Genomic DNA, 14,561 nt, shown 5'->3' with positions numbered 1-14,561 from the left:
CCCTTCCCAAAAAATCACAGCGCCAGGAAAAGCTTATTGGTTCATTTATTAGAAAAAAAATGTTAAATTGCTTCTGAAGCACATTCTGAAGCATTAGCTCTTTTCTATGGACAGTGGAAGCACATTGGAAGCAGGCAGAACGTGATGCCTAGCTGTGAAAAGAGGATTAACTCCAGCCCCTAGATCCTGTAGGAGAGGCCTTGGGCTACTTCAGTAATTGGTACTCTGAAGTATATGTATTCTGGACCTGGTCACAGGACATTGCCTTCTAACGTGCTGACTTGCATAAGTGGGATTGTGAAAAGCAGTTGAATCAAGAGGGAAGAGCCCAGACAAGATAAGGCTGCCAATCACCAGGCAGGAAATGGATCCTATGGATAACGCCAATGCTTTTGGTCTGTAATAGGTAAGAGCATATTGCTGCGAGACACAGTCAGCTCTACCTAATGCCTACAAGCTGAGAGATTTGTAATGGGTTCAAAAGATTAAACAAACAAGATGGAAGAAAATGCACCTAAGGAATACAGCCACTTTCTATAAGCAGGTAGTGCAGGGCAGGGCAGTGGTCCTCATAAAGTAGGAACAGCCTCAAAGAGTATCTTAGTCATGTTTTTATTTCAATTATCTGAAAATGGGCAGTGCACTACAAGTTTAAACTCAGGAGTGACAGGTGAAAATGTCCTCCAAGAAAACAATGATGAGACTTCTCTCTTGCTATACATGTCCCCACTGAGTGCTAAAATGTACAAGTGAAATGCATTTAAGCAAAATGTTTAATAAAAACTCTTTTGATGACTTTTGCAAAAGAATCAGTTGAGCATATGCCAATCTTAAAGCCTACTTTGGAATATAAAAACAAATTTGCTGAATCCATATTACTCTTTTCCTGTTGCCTGAGAATAGCTTTATACAAGATAAAAAAAACCTATAGTGAAATTACAACCCCATGCTTCCTTTCTTTGGCTTAACTTGATATGTGCTCTAATAAAAGTGTGCTGATTAGTATACCTTTTCCCCCCCTATAAGCATAGATTGGAAGAGCAGAGAAGAACACCTTCCTGTCCCCTGATATGGATTAAGATCAAAAAGGCCATTAATCCAGAAGTGACTGGGAATAAGCAGACTTGAAGCTTACTTGGCTGAAGGGGGCTAAACCACACATAACACTACTCAATTGAATGAGCCCATCTGCTCACAATGGCATGTTTATTTAACCTACAAACCAAACTCAGTTTGGTGTTTTATGAGGCCTTATACAATGTTAGGTAGCCTTCATACTGTATTATGTTAGTAGATTTCTCTGCCTCCTAAACATACACTGGGAGAAAATTGGCAGTGATGCTTCAGAATAGTTTTGGAAGGGAAAATTCACAATGCAGACCATTATATTACTACTTTTTAAAAATAAGTTACACTAGCATATCAAATGTAGTAGTTTGGATCTGCCCATTGAGTTAGTATTAGTTTATTGCCTACCCATTATAATCAAGGCAATTTGGAAAAGCATAGCATTTTGAGATACAACAAAAAAGAACTGAAGAATCCAAAACCTTGGTTCTTAGGACTTATATCCACACGCACTGCAATTTATATTAAGCAAAGAGATGGTTCCCCCTCATGCACTCTTTTTAGCTGTAAAATTCAACTTGCAGCATCCTTTCAAGTAAGAAAAACCCAGACCTTTCTGTGCATGGTGCTTATTGAATTTGCTCACTCCGAAAGCAATAATTATGAAATGTCCCTAGGTTAAGGCACTTTTAGAATGGTATAATATCATCCCAAACCAAAAATATTAAGTTTAATGAGCCCTAGGGACTGGATGTTGAGGAGAGAATTAAAGTTTGACCGGCTTTGTAAGAAATGAAAATCCCCATCAAGGATGGCTCACTTGCCAAAAGGCCATTGTAGGAACATCAGTCCCGCAGGCCTCTTAAACTCATATGCAATTGGATTTCAAAGAATGTTTTTCAGTAAGCAATTCAGCTGATATGGTCTTTGCCTTTGCGCTGAATTCGTGCTTTAGGTTGGGGGCTTGTGACACTTCATAAAGGAGGGCGAAGAATATCTGTTTTAAGGAGCCATTCACAAAAACACAACAGACATTGCTGCAGAAGAGAGAAGCTGAGGCAAGCGCATGCTCAGCACAACATGTTCCACAAAGGAACAACAGAAGAGCCATTTGCTTCTGGCAAGCTGAGCCAATACAGGACAGATATTTTAGAAAGCTTGTCGGCAGGCATAGCACCTGCACTCTAGTTGCGTGGCAAAGTGTTATATACTTTGCCATAAAGAATGGGATTAATAAGAATCTCACTAAATAACGTGGAGCACAAGTTGGGCCCACTGAGCTCTCAGTTTAAATAGTGGGAGAAATGCATAAGTCGTATTAGCTGGATTGTGCTCATAGTGTTGTGTAGAAAGTGAATATGATTTGTTTCCTGGGTGTGCAGTTCTACGAACATCTCAATTCCAAACAATTTAATGCATAATATAGATAATTTGATTTTTGGGCTATACTCTGAACTTACTATGACTATCGGGGATTTTGCCTGCAGTTTATTGGATGTAGATTGAACTCTTGAGTTGAAAAAGATACTGTGCTTTATGAAATGTACGTGTGTGATTAGATTGCAGCTCTCCACAGAGAGAGGCATTTGGCCTCCAGAAACTCCATCCTGACAATCTAGCATGAATGCTGCAACAAGCCAGGGCTGGATGAAGGCATGCTGCCTTTGATCTTCTGAGGGAGAGAGATAATTATTCAACTATCATTTCTAAATTCCATGTGATGATTCTATGACAACTGGAGATGGGGAAATCGGCTTACAGAATCCTGAGCTTTGGTAGTGATCTGGCGATACAAAGAAAAGGAAAGTGCTTCAAGACTGCACACTTGTTTTCATCCTCTTTGGCCTGCTAGGACACTGTTCCGCTCCTTTTCTCTGTAACATTCCTGAAAAGCCACACAGCATTGTTATCTTAAACAGTGTTTTTCCGGAGTGATGTCCATTTGGTCAGCCATCCAAGAATACGCCTCTCCCAGCTCTGTTTTGGAGAACATGGCTTGTCTTGAAGCAAGGATGCTGCTTTCTTTCCTGAAACATTGGCTTTGTGCCATCTGGGGAGATGTGACAAATGAAAAGGAGGAAGTGAGATCTGTGTGGGGAACAGTGCTGGGTGGTACCAGGGGTGTCCAAGGAGACCCGTGCATGCAGTTTTTCCACTGTGGACCTTAGCAGCACATAGGCATCTGACTGGAGCAAGTGGCTACTTCTTTTTGGGAAAGAAGCTGAATCTCTTCTCTTTATCTTTCTTGGTCAGGTTCACATCTGTGGCGATGATGGGAGGCAGAGGGAGGCTCTGAGCCTTGGATTTAATGCTTTGGGAGTCAATTATTGCTGTGCTGAATCCCAGGAGCCAGGTGTGCATCTCATCCTGTGGAGCGGGACAAAGCGAAAACAAAAAACAACCCAAATAAGCGAAAAAAGCACGGTTACGTTTCTCAGTTGCAAGGTGCTATCATCAGCAAAAATGAATTTAAAAAATGTAATTCAGAGTAAGAAATGAGTTTGTATTTAAAACATGAGCTCAATGTTTCCTCACAAATAGCCCAAATGTACTGTAAAGTTGTAAATATCCCTCTAAGGGGCTGGAATATGAATGAAAATTGAAGGAAATGAAGGAAAGCAATACACTAAAATTGAACAATAGCCAAGAAATTAGCTGCAATGTGAATGATTGAACTACATAATGGACAGAGTAATCCTAGGCACACTTACCTAGCAGTGAGTCCCACTGAAACCTATTTCATAAGACCTACTTTTCATTGAGTGTCTTATATAAGAAATCATCTGCTTTATTCAACCTGCTTTTGAATCTGAAAAGAAGAGAACCTGAAGAGAGAGATTCTTCCTGCTTCCTTTTTATTGGAAATCAAGCTCCAAAATGGAAATATAAAGATCTATTTTATGTTCTTCTTCTGCTGGGGCAGGTCCATAGAATTTGCAGGTTGAAGAAGCCACCTGACGTTTTTCAAGCAGAAAAATAGGCTAAACATATTTGAAATAGATGAATATACTCACTTTCTATTACCAACGCTTCAGAGAATAGAGCACTGCAGAGCTGCCCATATTTGGTATCATCTGTTTATTTACCAAAATACAGAAGCAGTCCAGGGGAAGAAAGCAGGCACGTAATCAATAACAAAAAGAGCAACGCCACTCATTTGAGTGCCCTCTTTTCCAGAGCTGTTCCTTGACAATAAGCTCCAACCAGTCAGGAGTGTCCTTTTTTTTTCTTTTCAGAAGAAAGTTTAAATCTATTCTGCCTCCTTCCTATTCAAGTAGGTATGTCCGATTGGCTTTGACACTCTCAGTGTTAATTGTTTAGGCGCACCAAAGCATTTGAACAGCAAAATGATATTATTAATGACCCTTAATCATGATATACAGTCCATATTTCAATATTCAAACACTTACCTCATCTTTGCCATGGAAGAGCCATTCACTCCCATTGCTGAGTCTGCAAAAAAATAATAATTTGAAAATACTGCAAGATACATCTTTTTTGGGGAGAGCTCACATGATGTTTGTACTTCGATTGTACAAAACTCAGCTGGAGAATATGAATATAGAACGTTACACAGTTTAACAATCAAACATTTAAGGTCTTGGAAGATAACCAAAATATCTGGTTCAGCCTCGTCAGTTTTAAAGTCAGCAGCCATCCTTTGTCTTTCCTCAAGAGACTTGCTTCTTCTGGCAAAGCTGTATAGAATCTACAGTGAGGAGTGTTTCATTGACAGAATGCTGCAGGACAATCTTTCCAAAATGGCTGGGCAGGAACTAAAATAGCAAATGTGGTTCAGCACAAAGGGATAAAAATAAGAGGATCCAAAATGGGTAAAAATGTCCTTGTTTGTTATGAAGGATGATGAGGGTAGAAGAAAAAAGGATCTTTGGAAGATACTGACCCCAGGGCAAAAAGGGAGATACTGGGACCATTGAGAAAGGGATTAAAAAACAAAATTTCTATCATTAACTCCTTTTTAGGCATCTATGGAGTAAACTTTTTTGAAATACTGTATGTAATTTTATATGATTCTGATCATAGCACACACCCCCAAACCAAATACTGATGAGTTGAAAAAAGTGCAGGAAGACAATAAATATTATCAGGCTACAAGTCTGCAAGGAAAGATTATAATATTTGGGTTGGTTTTTTAATTAATAAAAATGGAAGCATGCATTGTTAAAGGATGAACAAGGAGATTTTTTTTGTTCCCATAGCAACAAAAATTATCTGGTGAATGCCTAGAGAGGAAGATATAGGATAGCCAAGAGGAAGTTCTTGACATGTCATATAAACTACTGCTACCATATAAAGAAAGATAAGTAATTTAAATGGTTTTAAAATGAGGCTTGACATATGAGTGCAGCTTAAGGTTAAGACTATGTATAGGCATTATGTTTAGATGCTGCTTCCAGGATTGAAGGAAATGTCAGCAGAAAAATCAGCAGGAAAAATGTCATTATCCTTGTATCCATCTTCTAACTCTCCATGTGGGGAAGAAAGTCTTGGATTAGAGAGAACTTTTTCTTGAAATTTCTTTTAGCACATTTGTTTTGTTGCTTATGAGTACACATTCTCCAGGAATCAGGACTGTCAGAATATCTTTTGTTCAAAAGCATGTAGTGTAAATGGTATCTTCTTTCTGAGAAACGTTTTTTAAAATTTACAAGGATCAAAATGAACATATGTTAAAAAGCTAGCATTATGCAGGATTACCTAGGGCACCATCCCCCATCTTTGAGTGCCATCTCCAAAAATTGTCTGACAAAATATAACCGTTAATGTGACACAAAAATAAAATACAAGGGAAATTATATTAATTTAATTTCCCTCAATTTGATCTAAATCAGCTATTTTGGGCTGCCTTATCTACTCTTAGTCCAAGTCTTGCTGAGTTGTGGAAAGCAATCCCTTTTAAATTAAGTGTGAAAAAGGTAATGTACCTCTGAGTTTAGCTTTCTGTCAGGGCATGCTCTTACAAAACAGTGGGCATTCTTAGAGACAGCCTGCCTTACCTCAGCTTGAAGACATGTTTCTTCTTCTTGTAATCTGCAGCTACTTCACAGAGGGCATTCTTCAGTCGGAAAGGCTCCTCTCCATGGTAAGGCACACCTAAAGCCAAGCTCTTGGCATCCTTATAGAAGGTCAGCTCGTTGTTCCTGAGCACGCAGTATAACGTGTTCCAGGACCTAGCCCAAAGAAAGAAATAGGCCTTATTGTGGGAAAACCAGAATAAAGTTTCAGTTTTACAACAGTAGAAAATAAGCTTCGTTACCTCCGATTGGACAGACTTCTGATGAAACATGGGGCAGGTTTGCACTACATGATTCCCATTTGTCCATATTCAAGAGTCAAATAAATTAACATTTGTTTTATTCTTTCACAGCTGATTTCCTGAATAAGGCAGTAAGGCTGCTCTTACTGTGGATAGTTCTCAGAAAAATGTTATAGGAACTTTCCAGATTTGCTTTCCCCCCCCCTTTTTTTAATAAAAAATGCTATTAATGAAATAAAACAGATTATTATTAGGCCAACGTTCAAGATAATTTACGAAGACTGGTCAATGAATTTAACAAAACAGTGTGTTTGGCCTTTTGTAGATGATGGCTGAATCTGTTAGGATAGAACCCTGGATGTTTCAAACCTTTCCCAACAGCCTTCCGGGCATTCCCACCTTAACTCCACCTCCTGCTTTTGAGTAGTGGCTTGGTCGTTCCTGCTGCCATCAATTATTTTCTAAAGGCATTAACTGCCTAACCTCTTGTACTGACTTTTGGGCAATTAAAAGTTCAATATATATAAAAAATGAAATACTTTCTATAACGTCAACTCCTGGCCATACGGCACAGGGGAGTAATGATGAACATTCAGCCATTCTTCTCACTGCTAGGAGACAGACCAATCTCAAAGGAGATGAAATTTATTTATAAAATTTCATCTGCAGGCCATCTCATATCCAACAGCTCTGAATGATAAAATCAAATTTAATTTTATTTTTTTTAAAAAAAGAACATGTAAATTGATTTTTTTGTCATTTTGAATATTAAAATGCAAGCATTCAGTGTTGCAGAAGATAAATAACAATTACATCGCCGAAAATTTAATGAAAAATAGAAAAAAAAATCTAAAAGGATATCTTAGTCAAATCAAAGATGGTAATGATTTGTTCCCCCATCTCTGGGGACATGGCAGAAAAAAAACACTTTTTATGCCATAGTTGCGGGGGGCGGGGGGGGAGGGGAGACAGGTCCATAAGGTTTCTGGGTAGAGTTAAGTGAAATTGGAAGACAGCTTGGAGAGACAGATGAAGAGTTGCAGATAATGTTCTCTACAAATCTGATACAAATCAATGGATTTTCTGCCAGATATAGAAATATACTTTTGGTCATAATTTATATGTTTGTAAACAAAACATCCAAGAAATGCATGATAGGTTATCAGCATTTCTCATCCAGAGCAAAAAAAAAAACCCTAGGTATCACCGACCCTATTATTTCTCACAATTTGTTAATTTTTTAAATTTAGATAATTTATTTTTAAAAAAATAAGGGCATGATAAAAAGTCTCTATTGGGAGGAATGGCAAGATACATTTCTCAACAGAAAAAAATTGAATGATTAGTTATGAATTATTAGCTATGAGCAATAATTGTGAGAGTAAAAATATTTTTTAAACACTGTATTTATGGAAGGAAAATACATTTGTATTTAAGTTTGAGTAAAGGAGGATAAATATATGTAATTAAACATTCTATATCTCAGCTGAAAAATAAACAAGCCTTGGCAAAAGATATTTTAAAACATACTGTAGCAGAAGAAAAACAAAGACCATGACAGAACAATAAAAAAATTCCGTGGTATAAATTGCCCAATTTTTAGATGTTTAGGAAGATCAATAGTGCAATATCAATAAATTTTGTGAGACAGTTAATGAGGTTGGTGAAGTTGAATCTAGGCAGTCATATAGTTAAGTACTTTGGCTTTCAGAATATTTTGATTAGGGTAATATGCTTAGCAGGTTTTAATTTTTTAAAAAAAATTACAGCCCGATGTTTACTTTCTAATGACATAGCAAAAATGCAATGGCATTTTCTGATCCTTCACTGTCATCTCTCAACTACGATACAGCAATATTTTCACTTGGTAAGTCTAGATGTTTACATGGGTTTAGGAGAATGGGAACTACTTCAGTTTTTGAAATTGCTTCTTGAAGCAAAACTGCCAATATCTTGCCTTTCTGGCTGGCAACTGTGACTAGAGAATCATCGCATCACTAAGCTTCTTCAGTGTAACTGCCTTTATCCACAAACTCATACTGAGAAAAATCTCATCCATATCATACTCTTCACTACATTTTTTAAATGCAATCAGGAAACATAAATGTTTCTCTTCTTATACAGCTATTGGTTTCTCCTACTGACACAGATGAAGCTTCTGAGATATACTCCCATCTGCAGGCTTAATGATGCTGGTGCTATGACTTATAGATATTTATCCTTTGTCCTAAAATGCTGTGAATTCATAGGAGTTAGCACTTTCTGCAGAAAGCAGCAGATCACAGAGAGCGAGCGAGCGAGAGTAATATGGAAATTCTTCCAACATGAGATTTGAAAACAGATCAGAAGCCAGACAACAGTTATGTGTACCTGTTGGAAGCCCTCTTGTTAGGTGCCTCTAGGTCATGCTTCCGCCCCAGGTAACCCTCAAGTTGCACACTATGAGATCTATCCATCTGTGCTGGGAGGGTTGCTGTCTCATCAATCTCACTCACAGGGGTCTGGACCACTTTAAAAAGAGATTCCTTGGTGGATGTTTCTTCAGTGTCCATGTTAAGCTCTATCTCAGGTAGTTTGTCTTCAGACAGCTCTTCTGGTGCTATGTCATGACCTGTGTCATCATCTTGCACTTGCTGTAAACATGAATATGAGAGAAAGCTTAAGTAAAACCAAGAACAATGCTGGGATTAGGGGTTAAGGATAGCCCATGCCATTCCCCAGAAGAACCTAATTCTTCACATTATCCCAAATAGATTGTTATGATTGTACACGTATCTCAGACAACAAACAATAGGTATATTTCAGAAAATTTCCTCCTTTGCCTGAACTCAATTCATATGGAATATTAGTTCAAAAATGAAAATTGTTTAGGATTGCTCTCTCCTTAAGATACTGGACTGTAATATGCTGGATTTTCAAATCAGGGTAGAAGCATTTAAAACATACTCCATTCCCAAAGCATTTTTTTTTAGATATTATGAAATTATCTTGGTTCTTTCTGGCAACCGTTGAGTAGCATGAGATGTCTTACTATATGTGAGGAGACAAGCTTGTAATTCCTCCATATAGCAACATTGTTGCTCTAAGACTGAGTCCCCATTTGCATCTTAAATATCACAGCAGAAGAAACAGGTTGCTAAGGTATTCCTATGTCCCCAGGACACTGTCTCCATATCATTCTTGTCCCTGAATGAGAGAAGCCATCAGCAACTTCCAATAGCTGGGAGATTTATAAAATCCGATCAATCATGTAACCCCTAGGATGGGAACGGCTGGTACTTATTGGTGACTTCAGGTTGGTGCAGCATATCTACTCTCCTTGTGTCCAAGATACAATGCTCTACTATTGTGATTTTTTGTCTTTTGTCTCTATGGAAAGAGGAAAGCATTCACAGCAGCTCCCTCCAGTCAACTTTTGGTGGGCTTCTTCATGCTTAATTCATCTGAAACAAACTCATGCATGCTAAAACAGGGGAGCCATCTCCTGTAGATAGTGGTGGGATTCAAATATGTGAACAACCGGTTCTCTGTGTGGATGGCTGCTTCTGGAAGTCCATTCTTGGCCTGGGCGACAAAAAATTAGCTACCGGTTCTGCTGAAGTGGTGCGAACTGGCTGAATCCCACCACTGCCTGTAGACCTTTGATGCTCATGCACCCCTGCTTTGAGAGAACTGCTTCCTTTTCTATGTCCCATCCCCCCCCCACCAGTTATTTGGTGGGCTTTTCTGGAGTGTAGTTTTATGCAATGTTATAAAAAATATTATTCTCTCCCCCCCCTCAATCAGTTAGCTATGAATTTGAGGAGGTTACAGCATCTTTACATGGATGTAGAGATCAGTTGCTTTAAAGCAGACATGTCAAACAGAAGGCCTGGGGGCTGGATCCGGCCCGCGAAGTGCTTTCATGTGGCCTGCGAAGCCATCCTGAAAACAGTGAGGGAACGGCCCCCACTGCCTTGGCCCTGGCCCAGAGCCCCTCCTTCTGCCAGAGACCCTCAGATCTGTCCCACTCTTGCCCAGGCCCCCATAGGCACCCTTGATGTGAACGATGTAGAATTGGCCATGCCCACCCAGTAGGCCATACACACTCTAGCCACACCCACCCAGTAGGCCACGCCCACCCTGGCCATACCCACCCGGCCCCCTGAGGGCAACCGCAATGCTGATGTGGCCCTCAATGAAATTGAGTTTGACACCCCTGCTTTAAAGCATGGTAGCCTTGCAGATTAGCTTTATTAGCTGCCAAACCAGGAGGTGCCTAACGAGGTGATCTGCTCACGTCCCCATCAGCTTTCTGTGGGGGTTTTGTTTGCTTCTGCTAGAAGGGTGGAGGCATATTTTTGTACATTTGAGTGTCTGTGTGTGAAAACAAAAAGCAACTCGTTGTTCTGTACCAGCCTACTACCGGCCCTGCAGAAAAGGCAGGGTCAACCCCTTTACAAGAAGGCAAGAGGCTGGAACTAAGCCTGCCAAATTTATGGACACAAAAGCAAACAGAGCAAAACAAAACACGAACCATGAAACAGCAGCTATTCAAACGGTTGCCTTCAGCAAACCAGCCCTCCCACACATTCCCCTTGTAAACAGTTCAAGGCGTGGCTTCTCTCTGCCTCCTTCCGAGATGCCCCATTGCCTTCCTCTGTTTACTCCTGCTTGACTGCCTCCTGCGTCGGGCGTCCTTGAACAGGGCCAGCTGTGGGTCATCTTCATCCACGCTGTCAGGCTCACACAGCTGGGTCTGCGTCGTAACCAGATGGGAGGGGCCTGGCTGAGGGCTCTGCGGAGCCTCAAGGCTATCCTCAGCAAGCTCTCCAACACCCCCCTCCTCCTCCTCTGAATCGTCCGACCCAACTGCCGAACCCACAGGCTGACCCTGAATCACAACACTCGTTTATAAGAAAGAGTGCCCTATGTGTATCGCTAGCTGATCAGTGAATGTTACAAATGTGATCCTTTATTTTCTAGGAAATTAATCTAATACATTTGATATTTTTTATAAATCTTGGACTGGCATTTTTCCCCCAGAGCATACAAACATACATAGCTTATATCTATGTATATGTATGTAATATGCACACCTTCAGGAAAGGGGGATTTCCAGAAGTGGTTTAATCTACAGTTGGCAACCCTAGGTTGACAAAGTGAGAAAACTAGGCATTGCAAAAATCTCTTTCTGTGCTTATATTTTTCTTTTGTTTGCCTTCCCTTTTCAGAAGAAATCATCTTAAATTCATGGTCATTTTCCTCTCAGATAAATACAGCTAATATTCTGAGATAAAGTTCTATAAAATAACACTAGACTGCTATCTCTTGCATGAAGGAAAAAAAGATCCTGCACATGAAAACTGAACAAAATTTAGTTGAGAGCCCTTCTAATGCTAATTCTCTACACTGGTTACTTTGAAGACACAATCATGTGATTGCACTACCTATATTGTAATCTGTACCACACTTTTTTTCTGACTATAGGTTAATGATAGCTATCAGAAATACAGTTCTTTTGATCCTAAATTGCACTTGTTCTAAGATCTTCTACAAGTCTATAATACCAATGGGAACGGAACTGAACCATTTTAGGCTACTTGAAACATTTGGCTTCCTAAGTGGTAATGCTGGGACAAAATAGGTACAATATCTAGCAAAAAGAGAGATAATTCTTGTTTAGAAACAAAATGGCCCAGAGTCTGCTCTAGTTGCTATTGGTTAAAATGTTTTAGTGAAGACAGTGATAGGAAACATCCATACGCCAAGCTAAAATATGGTGAGCTAGTAGTAGATAGTTCAAGGAGTTGCATGTACTTGGCAAGTATAGGTAAATTATAATAAATAAATGGTTCGCAATGTGCCTAGGCAACTGAATTAATGCACTAAACCATGAGCTAGTGGGTGGGAATTGTGTGCACCTAGAAAGTACAGGTAGTCCTTGACTTATGACTACAATTAGAGACAGCATTTCCACTGATTGTTAAGTAAGTTGTGCCCAATTTTATCCGTTTTGCTCTGTTTTTTAAGCAAATCACTGCAGTGATTAAGTGAAGTGATTTAAGTGAATCATGAGGTTGGTAAGTGAATCTGGCTTCCCCCACTGACTTTACTTGTTGGAAGCCAGCTGGAAAGGTTGCAAATGGCATTCACATGACCCCCAGATGCTGCAACCATCATAACCATAACACATTGGTTGCTAATTGCCCAAATTTTGATCACCTGACTGTGGGGAAGCTGTGATGGTCGTAAGTGCAAGGACTGATCTTAAGTCACTTTTTTCGGTGTGTTGTAACTGAAGAGTAGCTAAATGAATGATTGTAAGTTGAGAGCTACCTGTATAGGCAAGTGATGGTTTCCTGTGGTTCAATTAATTGTTTCTAACTTGTAAATCTAGAACCATGTGCTTCATTATCTTATCTTCCGTTGGTAAAGAAATGTAAGAAATTATGTCATGTTTTGTATTTCTCTCCAAATAACAGTGCATGAATTAAAAATAAGCGCAAAGAAAATCTTTATATCCTATTTTCTGCTTTTTTCTATCAAACGTTAACAGGAAATGTGTTAAGCAGCATTGAATCAATTTCAGCCAACATGTGATTAGACCAGGGGTAGGCAACCTTGCCTTTTTATGACTCGTGGACATCAACTCCCAGAATTCCTGAGCCAGCCTGGCTCAGGAATTCTGGGAGTTGACGTCCACGAGTCATAAAAGAGCCAAGGTTGCCTACCCCTGGATTAGACCTTTAGTTTTGATTGGATAGTCTCCCCTTCCCTCGAAATGTTACTAGGGGAGCAGTGATGCAAGATCGCTATGAAAAAGCCTCTATGCCAGTTTTACCCAACAATCCTCTGGATCTTTTGCAGACAGTATGACAATTACATTGGTTCAAAATACAAATTCTGGTGCTGATATATAGTGTAAATTGGTGCTGTTTGGGTTACAGTTTGCTTTAAAGTTTACTTTAAACTTCTTATTATCTTGGAAACTGCTATAAGAGCACTATGCTGGATTAAAAAAGAAACAAACCTCTTACATAGATACAGGCAAGTTTAAAAAAAGCATTCTCTATTGAAGCTTACAACACTTAACTCTACTTATATCAAATATATTGCTTTTGTGTCAGATTGTTTATAGTTTACCATTAGAATAAAGAATGGAGCTCTAGGGCAGGTCATTTCAACCTTTTCACCCATTGTACCACTTTTAGGATATGGCAACATCCAAGTACCACCAGTTGCCTAGCAAGGTGTCAAAAACTTGATGACCAAAAAAAAAAGGAAAAAAGTGATGAAGTACAGATAGTCCTCGACTTACAACAGTTCGCTTAATGACTGTTCGAAGTTACAATAGCACTGAAAAAAGGGGGCTCCAAGCCACAGCCGAACAAGACACCTGCCTGCCTGGCGGCACTCTTCCTCCTGTCTGAGGTTTTCATTGTTGTGACCATTTCTCTTGAGGATTGGCAGTGGGGGTGGGGCGAGGGATGTTTGGTTCCCCCCCCCCGTCTGCTGGGTGGTTGCAGCATGTTTTGGTCACTTCACATGACCCTGGGACACTGTGACCGTCATAAATATGAATCAGTTGCCAAGCATCTGAATGTAAATCACAAGACCCTGGGAATGCTACAACATTCCAGCTGATCAGCGCTTTTTCTGGGCTCAGCAGAAGCGCCAGGATCAGCACCGAGCTCCAGGTGGAGCCTGATGCTGATCCTGGTGCTTCCGCTGAGCCCTGACAGCCCTGCAGCTCCAGCCGTCTCTCGCTCAGGCTCGTGCGGTACTGCCACCAGTTAAGTTCATTCTCCTCCCCCACTACCACTTTTCTAGGATGGCTGCGTACTACCTGCCTGGTGCCAATGTACCACAGGTGGTACCCGTACCACTGGTTGAAAAGCCCTGCTCTAGGGCCAATGTTCCTTCTACTTGCCGCCCAGATACAATGTCCAATCTTTTCCTGCCCTATTCAGAAATATATTAAATTATATTCCCCAAATTTAGAATTCCTCAATTTGTAAAGAACTCTAGTTATTTGTTTATTTATTCAAATTTATATGACAGGCTGCTGTGAAAAGGATGAATTATACTGTATATTCTTATACTGTAAAAGAACATGCTAGACAGGCTAAAAGCTGACCTAATGAAATGTTTCAACTCCATCTTTGAATTATTTCTATCTCGAAAGAGAGGAAAGGCCAGACAATATAATTTCATATAGTGAAGCTTCAGTTCA

General features: G+C 39.8%; 1 protein-coding gene across 1 annotated transcript in view; it reads right to left on the bottom strand.

Annotated features, from left to right (window-relative positions):
• Positions 1-28: 28 nt before the first annotated feature.
• SPTB (spectrin beta, erythrocytic) overlaps positions 29-14,561 on the bottom strand; it is a 132,998-nt gene continuing 118,465 nt past the window's right edge. The window contains exons 33-36 of the mRNA XM_081330966.1: positions 8,717-8,979; positions 6,087-6,260; positions 4,479-4,521; positions 29-3,435 (exon numbers count right to left, since the gene is read on the bottom strand). Coding sequence (XP_081187092.1) covers positions 3,268-3,435; positions 4,479-4,521; positions 6,087-6,260; positions 8,717-8,979 — 648 coding nt within the window. The 3' untranslated portion in view covers positions 29-3,267. The remainder of the gene's footprint in view (positions 3,436-4,478; positions 4,522-6,086; positions 6,261-8,716; positions 8,980-14,561) is intronic.

This window comes from Vipera berus (assembly GCF_964194415.1).
Source record: "Vipera berus genome assembly, chromosome: 1".
Taxonomy (NCBI): Eukaryota; Metazoa; Chordata; class Lepidosauria; order Squamata; family Viperidae; genus Vipera; species Vipera berus.
This window is presented reverse-complemented; position numbering and strand designations above follow the sequence as displayed.